Source organism: Oncorhynchus gorbuscha, linkage group LG07, assembly GCF_021184085.1.
Source record: "Oncorhynchus gorbuscha isolate QuinsamMale2020 ecotype Even-year linkage group LG07, OgorEven_v1.0, whole genome shotgun sequence".
Taxonomy (NCBI): Eukaryota; Metazoa; Chordata; class Actinopteri; order Salmoniformes; family Salmonidae; genus Oncorhynchus; species Oncorhynchus gorbuscha.
In genome coordinates this window covers 69,225,686-69,240,517 of record NC_060179.1, presented here as the reverse complement: position 1 = coordinate 69,240,517, position 14,832 = coordinate 69,225,686, and the positions used below count along the sequence as shown (strand labels likewise).

General features: G+C 44.8%; 1 protein-coding gene across 1 annotated transcript in view; it reads right to left on the bottom strand.

Annotated features, from left to right (window-relative positions):
• The window catches only part of LOC124040294 (protein kinase C epsilon type), a 176,807-nt gene that overhangs the window by 118,724 nt on the left and 43,251 nt on the right, over positions 1-14,832 (bottom strand). Inside the window, exon 2 of the mRNA XM_046357345.1 lies at positions 7,094-7,157. Coding sequence (XP_046213301.1) covers positions 7,094-7,157 — 64 coding nt within the window. The remainder of the gene's footprint in view (positions 1-7,093; positions 7,158-14,832) is intronic.

Below are 14,832 nucleotides of genomic sequence, written 5' to 3'. Positions count from 1 at the left end.
GTGTTCTACATGTCTTTAACCCGCCTGAATCTAGCTAGCGTCAGGATTATGTGTTCTACATGTCTTTAACCCGCCTGAATCTAGCTAGCGTCAGGATTATGTGTTCTACATGTCTTTAACCCGCCTGAATCTAGCTAGCGTCAGGATTATGTGTTCTACATGTCTTTAACCCGCCTGAATCTAGCTAGCGTCAGGATTATGTGTTCTACATGTCTTTAACCCGCCTGAATCTAGCTAGCGTCAGGATTATGTGTTCTACATGTCTTTAACCCGCCTGAATCTAGCTAGCGTCAGGATTATGTGTTCTACATGTCTTTAACCCGCCTGAATCTAGCTAGCGTCAGGATTATGTGTTCTACATGTCTTTAACCCGCCTGAATCTAGCTAGCATCAGGATTATGTGTTCTACATATTGATCCCTGTATTGATTATGGACTTGACACAGGCTATCAACGTAGCGATTGAGTGCAACACGAGTAGTGGGAGAGGGAGACACTGGTTAGAAGAGAGAAGAGTTCTTGTGGGGTAAATGAGAGGTCACACACGCAAACACTGACACAGACACACACTCTAACGTGTGTGCACACACATTTACACATACAGTACACATTATGAGCACAGTGCTCTTATCCATCCTTCCCAATTAAATTACTTTTAGCCAAAGCATCAGGCATAGAAAAACGACTTCTCTGATAACTAGAATCCCTATGTGTGTACAATTGTATAATTCATGAATTTGTAAAGATACACCGAAAGAGAGAATCCTACAGCCGAAAGCTACAGTCAGGGTTATAATGCATGAATTAACAACCATCTGTAGCCAGAGGCAGAGGAAAGCACTCCTCTTGCTCTCTACACGACCCTGTTTTACACACCGTCTGTCTTATAATACAGGTGCTGAAGACACAACCCTGTTTTACACTCCCTCTGTCTTATACTACAGGTGCTGAAGACACTACCCTGTTTTACACACCCTCTGTCTTATACTACAGGTGCTGAAGACACTACCCTGTTTTACACACCCTCTGTCTTATACTACAGGTGCTGAAGACACAACCCTGTTTTACACACCCTCTGTCTTATACTACAGGTGCTGAAGACACAACCCTGTTTTACACACCCTCTGTCTTATACTACAGGTGCTGAAGACACAACCCTGTTTTACACACCCTCTGTCTTATACTACAGGTGCTGAAGACACAACCCTGTTTTACACACCCTCTGTCTTATACTACAGGTGCTGAAGACACAACCCTGTTTTACACACCCTCTGTCTTATACTACAGGTGCTGAAGACACAACCCTGTTTTACACACCCTCTGTCTTATACTACAGGTGCTGAAGACACAACCCTGTTTTACACACCCTCTGTCTTATACTACAGGTGCTGAAGACACAACCCTGTTTTACACACCCTCTGTCTTATACTACAGGTGCTGAAGACACAACCTTGTTTTACACACCCTCTGTCTTATAATACAAGTGCTGAAGACACTACCCTTGCTCTGATCTACCTGGCTAGGAAAGGACATGAGTGTCTCTTACTATCAAAGAAAATCAGCTTTTACAACAATTAATGTACATTTGAATATGTACAGCTAATTCACTCACAGATTTAAACCTAAAACTTTGAAATGTACGGGCGTGATACACTTATTCATGATAACGGAATTGAAATAATCAAAGTACTTAAAATAGTTGATGATGAATCTCAGTGTATATTATTATTGTTGTTCTTCACCCCAGACAGGGACAAACAGATGGTTGTCGCTCTATGATGACAAGGTATTTTTCCTGCCACTGTCCAATGACTCGCTCACACTAGCAAGTCACAGGAAATGCTAAATGTCCATTTCCTGATGTAACAATGATAAGGGAGCTTGAAACTCTGACTCACGTACACTTCTCTCATGGCCACAGTCACATTACGGAGAGATAGAATGAGAGAGAGAAAGACTAGAGAAGAAAGGAGCAAGAACCGAATGAAAGAATTGAAGCATCACTGAGAAATAGGTGAGTGTGACGTACTGTGACAGAGCACAACCACCCCCGTGTTTGAGTGACACATCAGTGACATGTTGAGTGATCTAGCCACCCTAAATAAGGGGGTGAGAGAATGACAAGAGAAAGAGACAGATGAGAGGGACTTCTCCTTTTAGTGGCTCTAATCAACATCCAGGAAAAGGAGAGGATGGAGGGAACAAATTGAAAGAGAGAATTTACAGATCTCATTTTGAATGAGAGCAGGCAAACCAATCAGAGATTGGTCAGTGCTAGCCAATCCAGTCACCCTTTGCCTTGATGACTTTGCGCACTCTTGCATTTTCTCAACCAGCTTCATGAGGAATGCTTTTCCAACAGTCTTGAACGAGTTCCCACATATGCTGAGTACTTGTTGGCTGCTTTTCCTTCACTCCCCGGTCCAAGTCATTCCAAACCATCTCAATTGGGTTGAGTTCGGAAGATTGTGGAGGCCAGGTCATCTGATGCAGCACTCCATCACTCTCCTTCTTGGTCAAATAGCCCTTACACAGACTGGAGGTGTGTAGGGTAATTGTCCTGCTGAAAAACAAATGATGGTCCCACTAAGCGCAAACCAGATGGGATGGTGTATCGCTGCAGAATGCTGTGGTAGCCATGCTGGTTAAGTACGCCTTGAATAAATCAGTAACAGTGTCACCAGCAAAACATTTGTTGTACATTTAAAAATTTTTTTATGTAACTAGGCAAGTCAGTTAAGAACAAATTCTTATGTACAATGACGGCCTACCCCGGCCAAACCTGGACGACGCTGGGCCAATTGTGCGCCACCCTATGGGTCTCCCAATCCCAGCCGGATGTGATACAGCCTAATTTTGAACCAGGGACTGTAGTGACGCCTCTTGCACTGAGATGCAGTGACTTAGACCGCTGCGCCACTCGGGAGCAAAGCACCCCCACACCCTCACACCTCCTCCTCCATGCTTCACGGTGGGAACCACACATGCGGAAATCTGTCATTTGGACTCAACAGACCAAAGGACAGATTTCCACCGGTCTAATGTCCATTGCTTGTGTTTCTTGGCCCAAGCAAGTCTCTTCTTATTGTTGGTGTCCTTTAGTAGTGGTTTCTTTGCAGCCATTAGGCCATGAAGGTCAGATTCCTGCAGTCTCTTCTGAACAGTTGATGTTGAGATGTGTCTGTTACTTGAACTCTGTGAAGCATTTATTTGGGCTGCAATCTGAGGCTGGTAACTCTAATGAACTTATCCTTGACAGCAGAGGTAACTCTGGGTCGTCCTTTCCTGTGGCGGTCCTCATGAGAGACAGTTTCATCATAGCGCTTGATGGTTTTTGTGACTGCACTTGAATAAACATTAAAAGTTCTTTCCGGATTGACTGACCTTCAGGTCTTAAAGTAATGATGGACTGTCGTTTCTCTTTGCTTATTTGAGCTGTTCTTGTCATAATATGGACTTGGTCTTTTACCAAATAGGGCTATCTTCTGTATACCACCCCTAGCTTGTCACAATACAACTGGCCTCTGAGCATGCGCAGACCAGCTGGCCGGTGTGTTTACGGACATATTCAATCAATCCCTATACCAGTCTGCTGTTCCCACATGCTTCAAGAGGGCCACCATTGTTCCTGTTCCCAAGAAAGCTAAGGTAACTGAGCTAAACGACTACCGCCCCGTAGCACTCACTTCCGTCATCATGAAGTGCTTTGAGAGACTAGTCAAGGACCATATCACCTCCACCCTACCTGACACCCTAGACCCACTCCAATTTGCTTACCGCCCAAATAGGTCCACAGACGATGCAATCTCAACCACACTGCACACTGCCCTAACCCACCTGGACAAGAGGAATACCTATGTGAGAATGCTGTTCATCGACTACAGCTCGGCATTCAACACCATAGTACCCTCCAAGCTCGTCATCAAGCTCGAGACCCTGGGTCTCGACCCCGCCCTGTGCAACTGGGTACTGGACTTCCTGACGGGCCGCCCCCAGGTGGTGAGGGTAGGCAACAACATCTCCTCCCCGCTGATCCTCAACACGGGGGCCCCGCAAGGGTGCGTTCTGAGCCCTCTCCTGTACTCCCTGTTCACCCACGACTGCGTGGCCACGCACGCCTCCAACTCAATCATCAAGTTTGCGGACGACACAACAGTGGTAGGCTTGATTACCAATAACGACGAGACGGCCTACAGGGAGGAGGTGAGGGCCCTTGGAGTGTGGTGTCAGGAAAATAACCTCACACTCAACGTCAACAAAACTAAGGAGATGATTGTGGACTTCAGGAAACAGCAGAGGGAACACCCCCCTATCCACATCGATGGAACAGTAGTGGAGAGGGTAGCTAGTTTTAAGTTCCTCGGCATACACATCACAGACAAACTGAATTGGTCCACTCACACTGACAGCGTCGTGAAGAAGGCGCAGCAGCGCCTATTCAACCTCAGGAGGCTGAAGAAATTCGGCTTGTCACCAAAAGCACTCACAAACTTCTACAGATGCACAATCGAGAGCATCCTGGCGGGCTGTATCACCGCCTGGTACGGCAACTGCTCCGCCCTCAACCGTAAGGCTCTCCAGAGGGTAGTGAGGACTGCACAACGCATCACCGGGGGCAAACTACCTGCCCTCCAGGACACCTACACCACCCGTTGTTACAGGAAGGCCATAAAGATCATCAAGGACATCAACCACCCGAACCACTGCCTGTTCACCCCGCTATCATCCAGAAGGCGAGGTCAGTACAGGTGCATCAAAGCTGGGACCGAGAGACTGAAAAACAGCTTCTATCTCAAGGCCATCAGACTGTTAAATAGCCACCACTAACATTGAGTGGCTGCTGCCAACACACTGTCATTGACACTGACCCAACTCCAGCCATTTTAATAATGGGAATTGATGGGAAATGATGTAAATATATCACTAGCCACTTTAAACAATGCTACCTTATATAATGTTACTTACCCTACATTATTCATCTCATATGCATATGTATATACTGTACTCTACAACATCGACTGCATCCTTATGTAACACATGTATCACTAGCCACTTTAACTATGCCACTTTGTTTACTTTGTCTACACACTCATCTCATATGTATATACTGTACTCGATACCATCTACTGTATGCTGCTCTGTACCATCACTCATTCATATATCCTTATGTACATGTTCCTTATCCCCTTACACTGTGTATAAGACAGTAGTTTTGGAATTGTTAGTTAGATTACTTGTTGGTTATCACTGCATTGTCGGAACTAGAAGCACAAGCATTTCGCTACACTCGCATTAACATCTGCTAACCATGTGTATGTGACAAATAAAATTTGATTTGATTTGATTTGATTTGATTTGATTTTGATTGGCTCAAATGGATTAAGAAGTTTAAGAAATTCCACAAATGAACTTTTAACAAGGCACACCTGTTAATTGAAATGCATTCCAGGTGACTACCTCATGAAGCTGGTTGAGAGAATGCCAAGAGTGTGCAAAGCTGTCATCAAGGCAAAGGGTGGCTACTTTGAAAAATCTCAAATATAAATATATATTTAGAATTGTTTAACACTTTTTTTGGTTACTACATGATTCCATATGTGTTATTTAATGGTTTTGATGTCTTCACTATTATTCTACAATGTAGAGAATAGTCAAAATAATGAGTAGGTGTGTCCAAACCTTTGACTGGTACTGTATTTGGTCCCATATTCCTAGCTGTCACGAGTTCGACCGAGGGTGTTTCCCCTTCCCGGGCGGGTGGAGCTCGGCGGTCGTCGTCACCGGCCTATTAGCTGCCACTGATTGTTTTTCCTCCCCCTCCTTGTATGTTTAGTGGTAGCACCTGTTTATGTTAATTAGTTTGCCTTTATTAGACAGCCGGCCCGCCTGGTTGTTGTGCGGGATTATTTCATTGTAACCTTCGGCTCTGTTGTAAAGATACGTGTTAGTGCCTGGTCGTGTATTTTTCCATTGTATTTTTTTATTCCCTGTGTTTTGGGAACGTAACTTTTGTGAGCACCCTGTGGTGCGTTGGTGCTATTAAAAGACACACAGCATTGAACTCTGTCTCCTGCATTTGACTTCACACCCACGACACCCGGAGCATTACACTAGCACACAATGAGTACTGTACATCAACCTTGTAACTCCACAAACATGTTGGATGCATTTGCAGTTTGTTTTGGTTGTGTTTCAGATTATGTTGTGCCCAATAGAAATGAATGGTAAATAATGTATTGTGTCATTTTTAAATAATAATATATTTTTTTATTGTAAATAATGTTTCTGAACACTTCTAAATTAATGTGGATGCTACCTTGACTACAGATGATCATGAATAAATCATAAATTAGAATACGTGAGAAAGTTAGAGGGAAAAATATCATACCAAAAATGCCAACATCACCTGTAATTGGTAAAGGTTAGCATGTCTAGCAAGGTTACATTTCCAAGAAACTGAAGATCTCGTACAACGCTGTGTACTACTCCCTTCAGAGAACAGCGCAAACTGGCTCTAACCAGAATAGAAAGAGGAGTGGGAGGTCCCGGTGCATAGTGTAGGTCCAACCACGTAACTTTTGAACGGTAGTGTAGGTCCAACCACGTAACTTTTGAACGGTAGTGTAGGTCCAACCACGTAACTTTTGAACGGTAGTGTAGGTCCAACCACGTAACTTTTGAACGGTAGTGTAGGTCCAACCACGTAACTTTTGACTACTTTAAAACAGTATAAGTGAATTTGTCTAAACACCTTCAAATGGGGGGGACGAGATACATAAAGTGCGTTTATGTCTAAACAGAAAGTGACATTCTGTACTGTCACCTCATATTAAACGTTGGATCTCAAACCCAAAATTCTGGAGTATTATTCAAACGTTTAGCTTCACTGTCCAAATAAACACACTGTATACTGACTGTATACAATGTAACATCTGGCACAACACTTTAATAATGCACTTTCAAGGGAAGGTTAGTCAGTCGTGGGATAAGTAGAAATTGGGCATGTGGCCATACATTTGGGCAAGCTGTGCCTCAGTGTAAACTAGTCAGATCCACTCATCGCTGATACGATATCAGCACAGCTCACAACTTACCTTCACTAGACGATCCAGACAGGTCCATGATGACGTACACCCTCCCCTCAGGCTCCAAGTCAATCTGGGAGAGAAGAACAAAACAGAACAAACTGTCAGCTTTCATACTGGAGTAGAAACACTGAATATGAAGTATAGTATGGTATGGAAACATGAAACCATTTCAGTGTTTGTAGAAAATTACGTAGTGTACAGCAATGTCTCACTCGTCCCCCCCCCCCACCACACACACACACACCGTTCTCTCTGAGGGTACTGACACTGCTACAGTAATGGCTAATATTCAGTATGGCCAAAGAGTAAGAGCTGAAGAGAGAGGGTTCACTCCCATCAAAATCTGTCCACATGGTAAGTGATAAGCAGACCGATAAGCAAACTGATAGGCAGACAACCTGTCTTCCCGCCATTGGGAAAACGACTCCCATTGTTAGGGCGGAAACAAGACCATCTCGTCATTGCAGTATCTCTGGTATGGCTCTCAGGAGCTTGTGTGTGTGTGTGTGTGTGTGTGTGTGTGTGTGTGTGTGTGTGTGTGTGTGTGTGTGTGTGTGTGTGTGTGTGTGTGTGTGTGTGTGTGTGTGTGTGTGTGTGTGTGTGTGTGTGTGTGTGTGTGTGTGTGTGTGTGTGTGCGCAGTACTACAACGTGCATGCCCTTGGGTTGCTGAATACTGCAGTGTTTATATACTAAGACCAGGAAGAGTCCTGAGTGTGTTACATTGTAGCTTTGTGGACAGTATACATCCGTTCACCCACGGCCCTCTCTAAACCATACCCCCCACCCACACACACTCTCGCCCATCGATTGCCAAGCCTGAGCTCAAGTCCCTGGGGGCTCTACTGGGCATAAGCAGATGAGATTGAGTTATGGTGTGTGTGTGTGTGTGTGTGTTAGCTCATCTCATAAGAGAGAGTGGGCAGGGATCGCGGCGGCTGGGGCTCAGAGAGTTTCTACCGGCAGCAGCCGCCCACGGCCCATCCATAATCCCCTTCTGCACAGTGCACAAAGACACACACACAGACTGCACCCAGCAATTTCCTCATCTGGTCCTGTTTTGAGCACACACATTGCTGAGAATTGGTGCAATCTCCACCGCAGAGAGGACGTGGGCTTGGGCTATATACGAGGTGAAGGAGGGGGCGCTACAGCGACAAAATCCATCATTCTACCATAATGCATTCTAAAATGGGATATGGCAACATTTGCAGGTGTCAGAACTAGGCTGCAGCTATAGGTGGCTTTCACAGATTATATGCTACAATTATATAGATATTGCAGCCTTCCCTAGCCACCCTAACACAATACAACACTCTAGCCTTCCTTCATCTCCCTCTCTTTCAGGTGCCCCAGATCCATCCATCAAACCCACAGCCAGCCCAGTAAATACAGCCCTTCTAGGGTACAGCAGTGCAGTACAGGACCCCCCCCCCCCCCCCCGCAGCCTGGGGTAAAGTGCAGAACAAATAGGGCCCACACATGTGAGGTGTTGACTGCCTTGCAATCTCTCTCCCTCCCTCCCTGGTAACCTGAGAAAGGTTCCGTGCCCCGGTGTAGTCGTCTGGAAGATGTGCAGTGTAAACAGACAAAAGGGAGAGAAAGACAGAGGAAGAGAAAGACGGAAGAAGAGAGACAGAGAGAGGGTGGAGTAGGCCTCTTCCCCAGTCTGCATGTTGGAACAATAGTCTTCCAGCAGTAGGTTAGACAATACATTTGTCTGTAATTGAGGCCACAGAAACACATAGAAATAGAACATATAGATAATAGATAGATCTCTACACTCTTAGAACCTAGAAAAAGAAGAACCGTTTGAAGAAACCTGTTTGGTTCCAGGTAGTGGTTTATTGGTTTATTGGGATCCCTATTAACTTTTGCCAAAACAGCAGGTATTCTTCCTGGGGTCCACAAAAAAACATAAAACATGACAAGAAGAACCCTTTAGGTTCCAGATCAAACTTTTTGGAGGTCCGTGTAGAACCATTTCCACAGAGGGTTTTACATGGAACCCAAGAGTTCTACCTGGAATCATAAAGACTATTACCTGGACAGCCGAAGAACCCTTTCAGGACCCTTTTTTGCTAAGAGTGTACTACAGATGGATAGCCAAGAACAGGATGTCAGGCACTTTGTAGATCAGTGCTCTTGAAGTGCATTCTGTAGAATTCAGACTGTGAGAGGGACAAGTATCCTATTCTTACTGCATAGTACCTCCCCTCTCAGTGCTGTTGGGAAGGCCTCTGAGTGCTGCTCAGAAGATGATGTTGTTGTCCGGACGGAGTAGAGACAGAGCCATGGTGGAGTGGCGACATGTTTGTTATCCCGCCATGCGACCCCCGACTCCCCCCACCCCTGCCTCCTTTCCTGTCACAGGCCTCCATTCATCAACAGCCTTCTGGGCACGCTCAGTCTCACAGGTGCAGTGGCCACTAAATATAGACGCCAGCTAAGGAAGGAAAGGCTGAGTGTGTGTGTGAGAGAGAGAGAGAGAGAGAGAGAGAGAGAGAGAGAGAGAGAGAGAGAGAGAGAGAGAGAGAGAGAGAGAGAGAGAGAGAGAGAGAGAGAGTTTATGTGTGTCGTGTCCTGTGTATCTGAGTGGGTTCCAGAGAGAAAGCCAAATAGATGAGGATGTGTGTTGTGTATTTATATTTATATTTGTGTGGACTTGAACTGTATAGAACCACATCTTTATTCAGCAACAACAGTGCTTTACCACTATAGAGTGCTTTAGACAAGAACAGTACATCATCTATTTTCATACTGAATATATGTGTTTATGTTGCAGTATATTACATCAGTAGATACACAGACTACACACACTCTACAAGGTGTCGAAAGTATTCCACAGGGATGCTGGCCCATGTTGACTCCAATGCTTCCCACAGTTGTGTCAAGTTGGCTGGATGTCCTTTGGGTGGTGGAACATTCTTGGTACACACAGGAAACTGTTGAGTGTGAAAAACCAGCAGCGTAGCAGTTCTTGACACAAACTGGTGGCCTGGGACCTACTACCCCGTTTTATCTTGACAATTCACCCTCTGAATGGCACATGTAAACAATCCATGTCTCAATTGTCTCAAGGCTTAAAAACCCTTCTTTAACCTGTCTCCTCCCCTTAATCTTCATACTCCCGAGTGGCGCCGTGGTCTAAGGCACTGTATTGCAGTGCTAAAGGCGTCACTACAGACCCTGGTTTGTTCACAGTCTGTGTCACAACCAGCTCTGATCAGGAGTCCCATAGGGCCCAGCGTCGTCCAGGTTATGGGGGGGTAGGCTGTCATTGTGAATAAGAATGTGTTCTTAAACTGACTTGCAGAAAGACTGTTTAGCTAGGTACAACAGAGTGAATCAGGAGACATTGCTTCTCATTCTAGTGCCGTGACCAATACACTCAGAATGCTTTGAATATCTTTGATTACTCGTCCTATATATCAACCTCTTCAGGTGCAGCAGCACTCCTATACTCCTCGTACAGGACACACAGTGGTTGAACGTTTCCACATCATTTAAATTAAATTACTCTGAACCAACGTGGAATAGATGCTGAATTTACGTCTTTGCCCCATGGGATTACATGTAGCCAGGGTGGAGGAGGAGAGGAGATGGCTAGGGGACCAGGAAATCAAAGATATTTTTACTAAACTTTTTAAATAAATTAAAGCAGTGTTTCTTAATCCTGGTCCTGGGGACCTAAAGGGGTGCACATTTTAGTTTTTTCCCTAGCACTACACAGCTGAGTTTTAATGATCAACTCATCATCAAGCTCTGATGATTTGAATCAGGTGTGTAGTGCTAGGGCAAAAACAAAAATGTGCACGCACCCCTTGGGGTCCCCAGGACCAGGACTGAGAACCACTGAATTAAAGGAATTACAGTTCATACCTTTTTTTGTATAATCTTACTTGTTTGTGTAATCAGAATTCTTCAAAACCAAGTCTTGGAATTGAAATAGTAGGGGATATATAGAAAATCAGAAACAGATATACTGAGAGAGATGAGATTCTTCTATAGTCATATTCAGCTTGTCAGTTGCTTTGTCTTTTCTGCCAGTACACATATGAACAGACACTGACATGTTAGTGAGTGATTTGAGTGCCGTACTCTAAACACAAGACACATTCATCCCCATTCAATGTCTCCTTCCACCAAGGTCATAGCTTTGTGTCTTTATATTAGTTTGAAGATTTTAATTTGAAATTCAGTTTAGTTTCAGTTCGTTTTCTGATCTGGCTAATTGACATCATTTGAGTCAATTGGAGGTGTACCTGTGGATGCATTTCAAGGCTTTCCTTCAAACTCAGTGCCTCTTTGCTTGACATCACGGGGAAATCAAATGAAATCAGCCAAGACCTCAGAAAATTGTAGACCTCCACAAGTCTGGTTCATCCTTGGGAGCAATTTCCAAACGCCTGAAGGTGCCACGTTCATCTGTACAAACAATAGTACGCAAGTATAAACACCATGGGACCACGCAGCCGTCATACCGCTCAGGAAGGAGAAGCTTTCTGTCTGTTAGAGATGAACGTACTTTGGTGCAAAAAGTGCAAATCAATCCCAGGACAACAGCAAAGGACCTTGTGAAGATGCTGGAGGAAACAGGTACAAAAGTATCTATATCCACAGTAAAACGAGTCCTATATCGACATAACCTGGAGGCCACTCAGCAAGGAAGAAGCCACTGCTCCAAAACCGCCATAAAAAGGCCAGACTACGGTTTGCAACTGCACATGGGGACAAAGATCATACTTTTTGGAGAAATATCCTCTGGTCTGATGAAACACAAATAGAACTGTTTGGCCATAATGACCATCGTTATGTTTGGAGGAAAAAGGGGTGGCTTGCAAGCCGAAGAACACCATCCAAACCGTGAAGCACGGGGGTGCTTTGCTGCAGAAGGGACTGGTGCACATCACAAAATAAATGGTATCATGAGGATGGAAAATTATGTGAATATATTGAAGCAACATCTCAAGACATCAGACAGGAAGTTAAAGCTTGGTCGCAAATGGGTCTTCCAAATGGACAATGACCCCAAGCATAATTCCAAAGTTCTGGCAAACTGGGTTAAGGACAACAAATCCAAGGTATTGGTGTGGCCATCACAAAGCCATGACCTCCATCCTATATAGAACATTTGTGGGCAGACCTGGAGGAGGCCTACAAACCCGACTCAGTTACACCAGTTCTGTCAGGAAGAATGGGCCAAAATTCACCCAACGTATTGTGGGAAGCTTGTGGAAGGCTACCCAAAACATTTGACCCAAGTTAAACAATTTAAAGGCAATGCTACCAAATACAAATTGAGTGTATGTAAACTTCTGACCCACTGGGAATGTGATGAAAGAAATAAAAGCTGAAATAAATCATTATTTCACATTCTTAAAATAAAGTGGTGATCCTAACTGATCTAAAACAGGGAATCTTTACTTGGATTATATGTCAGGAATTGTGAAAAACTGAGTTTAAATGTATTTGGCTACGGTGTATGTAAACTTCCGACTTCAACTGTACAAGTGTGTATTATATGAATGTGTGAATTGGAAATTATTTTTTATTTTTTACATATCCCAGGTCCCCCTCAGACACCCTCGGAGTGTGGGGTCACGGCCAGGGTCAGCCATGATCAATGGCGAGCCTGGAGCAGTTATGGTTAAGTGCCTTGCTCAAGGGCACATTGACAGCTTTTCACCTCGTTGGCTCTGGGATTCGAACTAGTGACCTTTCGGTTGCTGGCCCAACACTAACTGCTAGGCTACCTGTCGCCCTACACACACACACACACACACACACATTCTCCCTCCCTCCCTTGTCGGGGAGGCTGTTTTGTGAAAACACCTTGGGCTGAATGGCGTCTGTTAAAAGATGTTGACATATTTTCAGCAATCAACCATCAAACCCTGACCTGACTGGTTTCATGCCTCTCCCTTGCATCTTTCATCAGAGACCTCTTATCTTCTCGCCTGTTCCTTACTTTCCGCAATGTCCAACGACACCCTCCATTCCTCGCAATAAAGGAGCGATAAAGAGACACACGACTCCGTGTCTGTGGAAAAGCTCTTCAACTTTGCACCCCCCACCACCCTCATCTGTCTGTGTGTGTGTGTGTGTGTGTGTGTGTGTGTGTGTGTGTGTGTGTGTGTGTGTGTGTGTGTGTGTGTGTGTGTGTGTGTGTGTGTGTGTGTGTGTGTGTGTGTGTGTGTGTGTGTGTGTGTGTGTGTGTGTGTGTGTGTGTGTGTGTATGCACAGTGTTGAGTCTTCAGAGGCTGTGGTAAGTCGCCCAAAAATAAAGGCCTTTGAGCACTCCTGCCTTCTTGTCTGAGTCTGCCTAGATGGGGATTGGCTCTGGCAGTGGAGTATCTCTGAGTCTGTCTAAATGAGGATTGGCTCTGGCAGTGGAGTATCTCTGAGTCTGTCTAAATGAGGATTGTCTCTGGCAGTGTAGTATCTCTGAGTCTGTCTAAATGAGGATTGGCTCTGGCAGTGGAGTATCTCTGAGTCTGTCTAAATGAGGATTGTCTCTGGCAGTGGAGTATCTCTGAGTCTGTCTAAATGAGGATTGTCTCTGGCAGTGGAGTATCTCTGAGTCTGTCTAAATGAGGATTGTCTCTGGCAGTGGAGTATCTCTGAGTCTGTCTAAATGAGGATTGGCTCTGGCAGTGAAGTATCTCTGAGTCTGTCTCAATGAGGATTGTCTCTGGCAGTGGAGTATCTCTGAGTCTGTCTAAATGAGGATTGTCTCTGGCAGTGGAGTATCTCTGAGTCTGTCTAAATGAGGATTGGCTCTGGCAGTGGAGTATCTCTGAGTCTGTCTAAATGAGGATTGTCTCTGGCAGTGGAGTATCTCTGAGTCTGTCTAAATGAGGATTGTCTCTGGCAGTGGAGTATCTCTGAGTCTGTCTCAATGAGGATTGGCTCTGGCAGTGGAGTATCTCTGAGTCTGTCTAAATGAGGATTGTCTCTGGCAGTGGAGTATCTCTGAGTCTGTCTAAATGAGGATTGTCTCTGGCAGTGGAGTATCTCTGAGTCTGTCTAAATGAGGATTGTCTCTGGCAGTGGAGTATCTCTGAGTCTGTCTAAATGAGGATTGTCTCTGGCAGTGGAGTATCTCTGAGTCTGTCTCAATGAGGATTGGCTCTGGCAGTGGAGTATCTCTGAGTCTGTCTAAATGAGGATTGTCTCTGGCAGTGGAGTATCTCTGAGTCTGTCTCAATGAGGATTGGCTCTGGCAGTGGAGTATCTCTGAGTCTGTCTAAATGAGGATTGGCTCTGGCAGTGAAGTATCTCTCCTTCCTGATAAAGTGAAAGCACATGACAGTGCTGTTCTCTATGGCTCTGGCCCACCCAACACCGTGCTAGAGAGGGGATAGTATTCTGAGGAGAATATCCACTACTGCACACACACACACACACACACACACACACACACACACACACACACACACACACACACACACACACACACACACACACACACACACACACACACACACACACACACACACACACACACACACACACACACACACACACACACACACACACACACACACACACACCATCACAACTGCTTACAGTATTTGTTGCTCATTCATGGTGCTACAATGAGTCACACATTGAATAGTTCTTAGTTACAGTTTCTAGGTAATTTTCTCTTTCCTTTTTCTGTTTATTCTATTTGGTCTTTCTAGTCTGTTTATCGCTATTGTCAAAAACTGAATGAAGGGAACTGGGAGAGGGAGAGACAAAG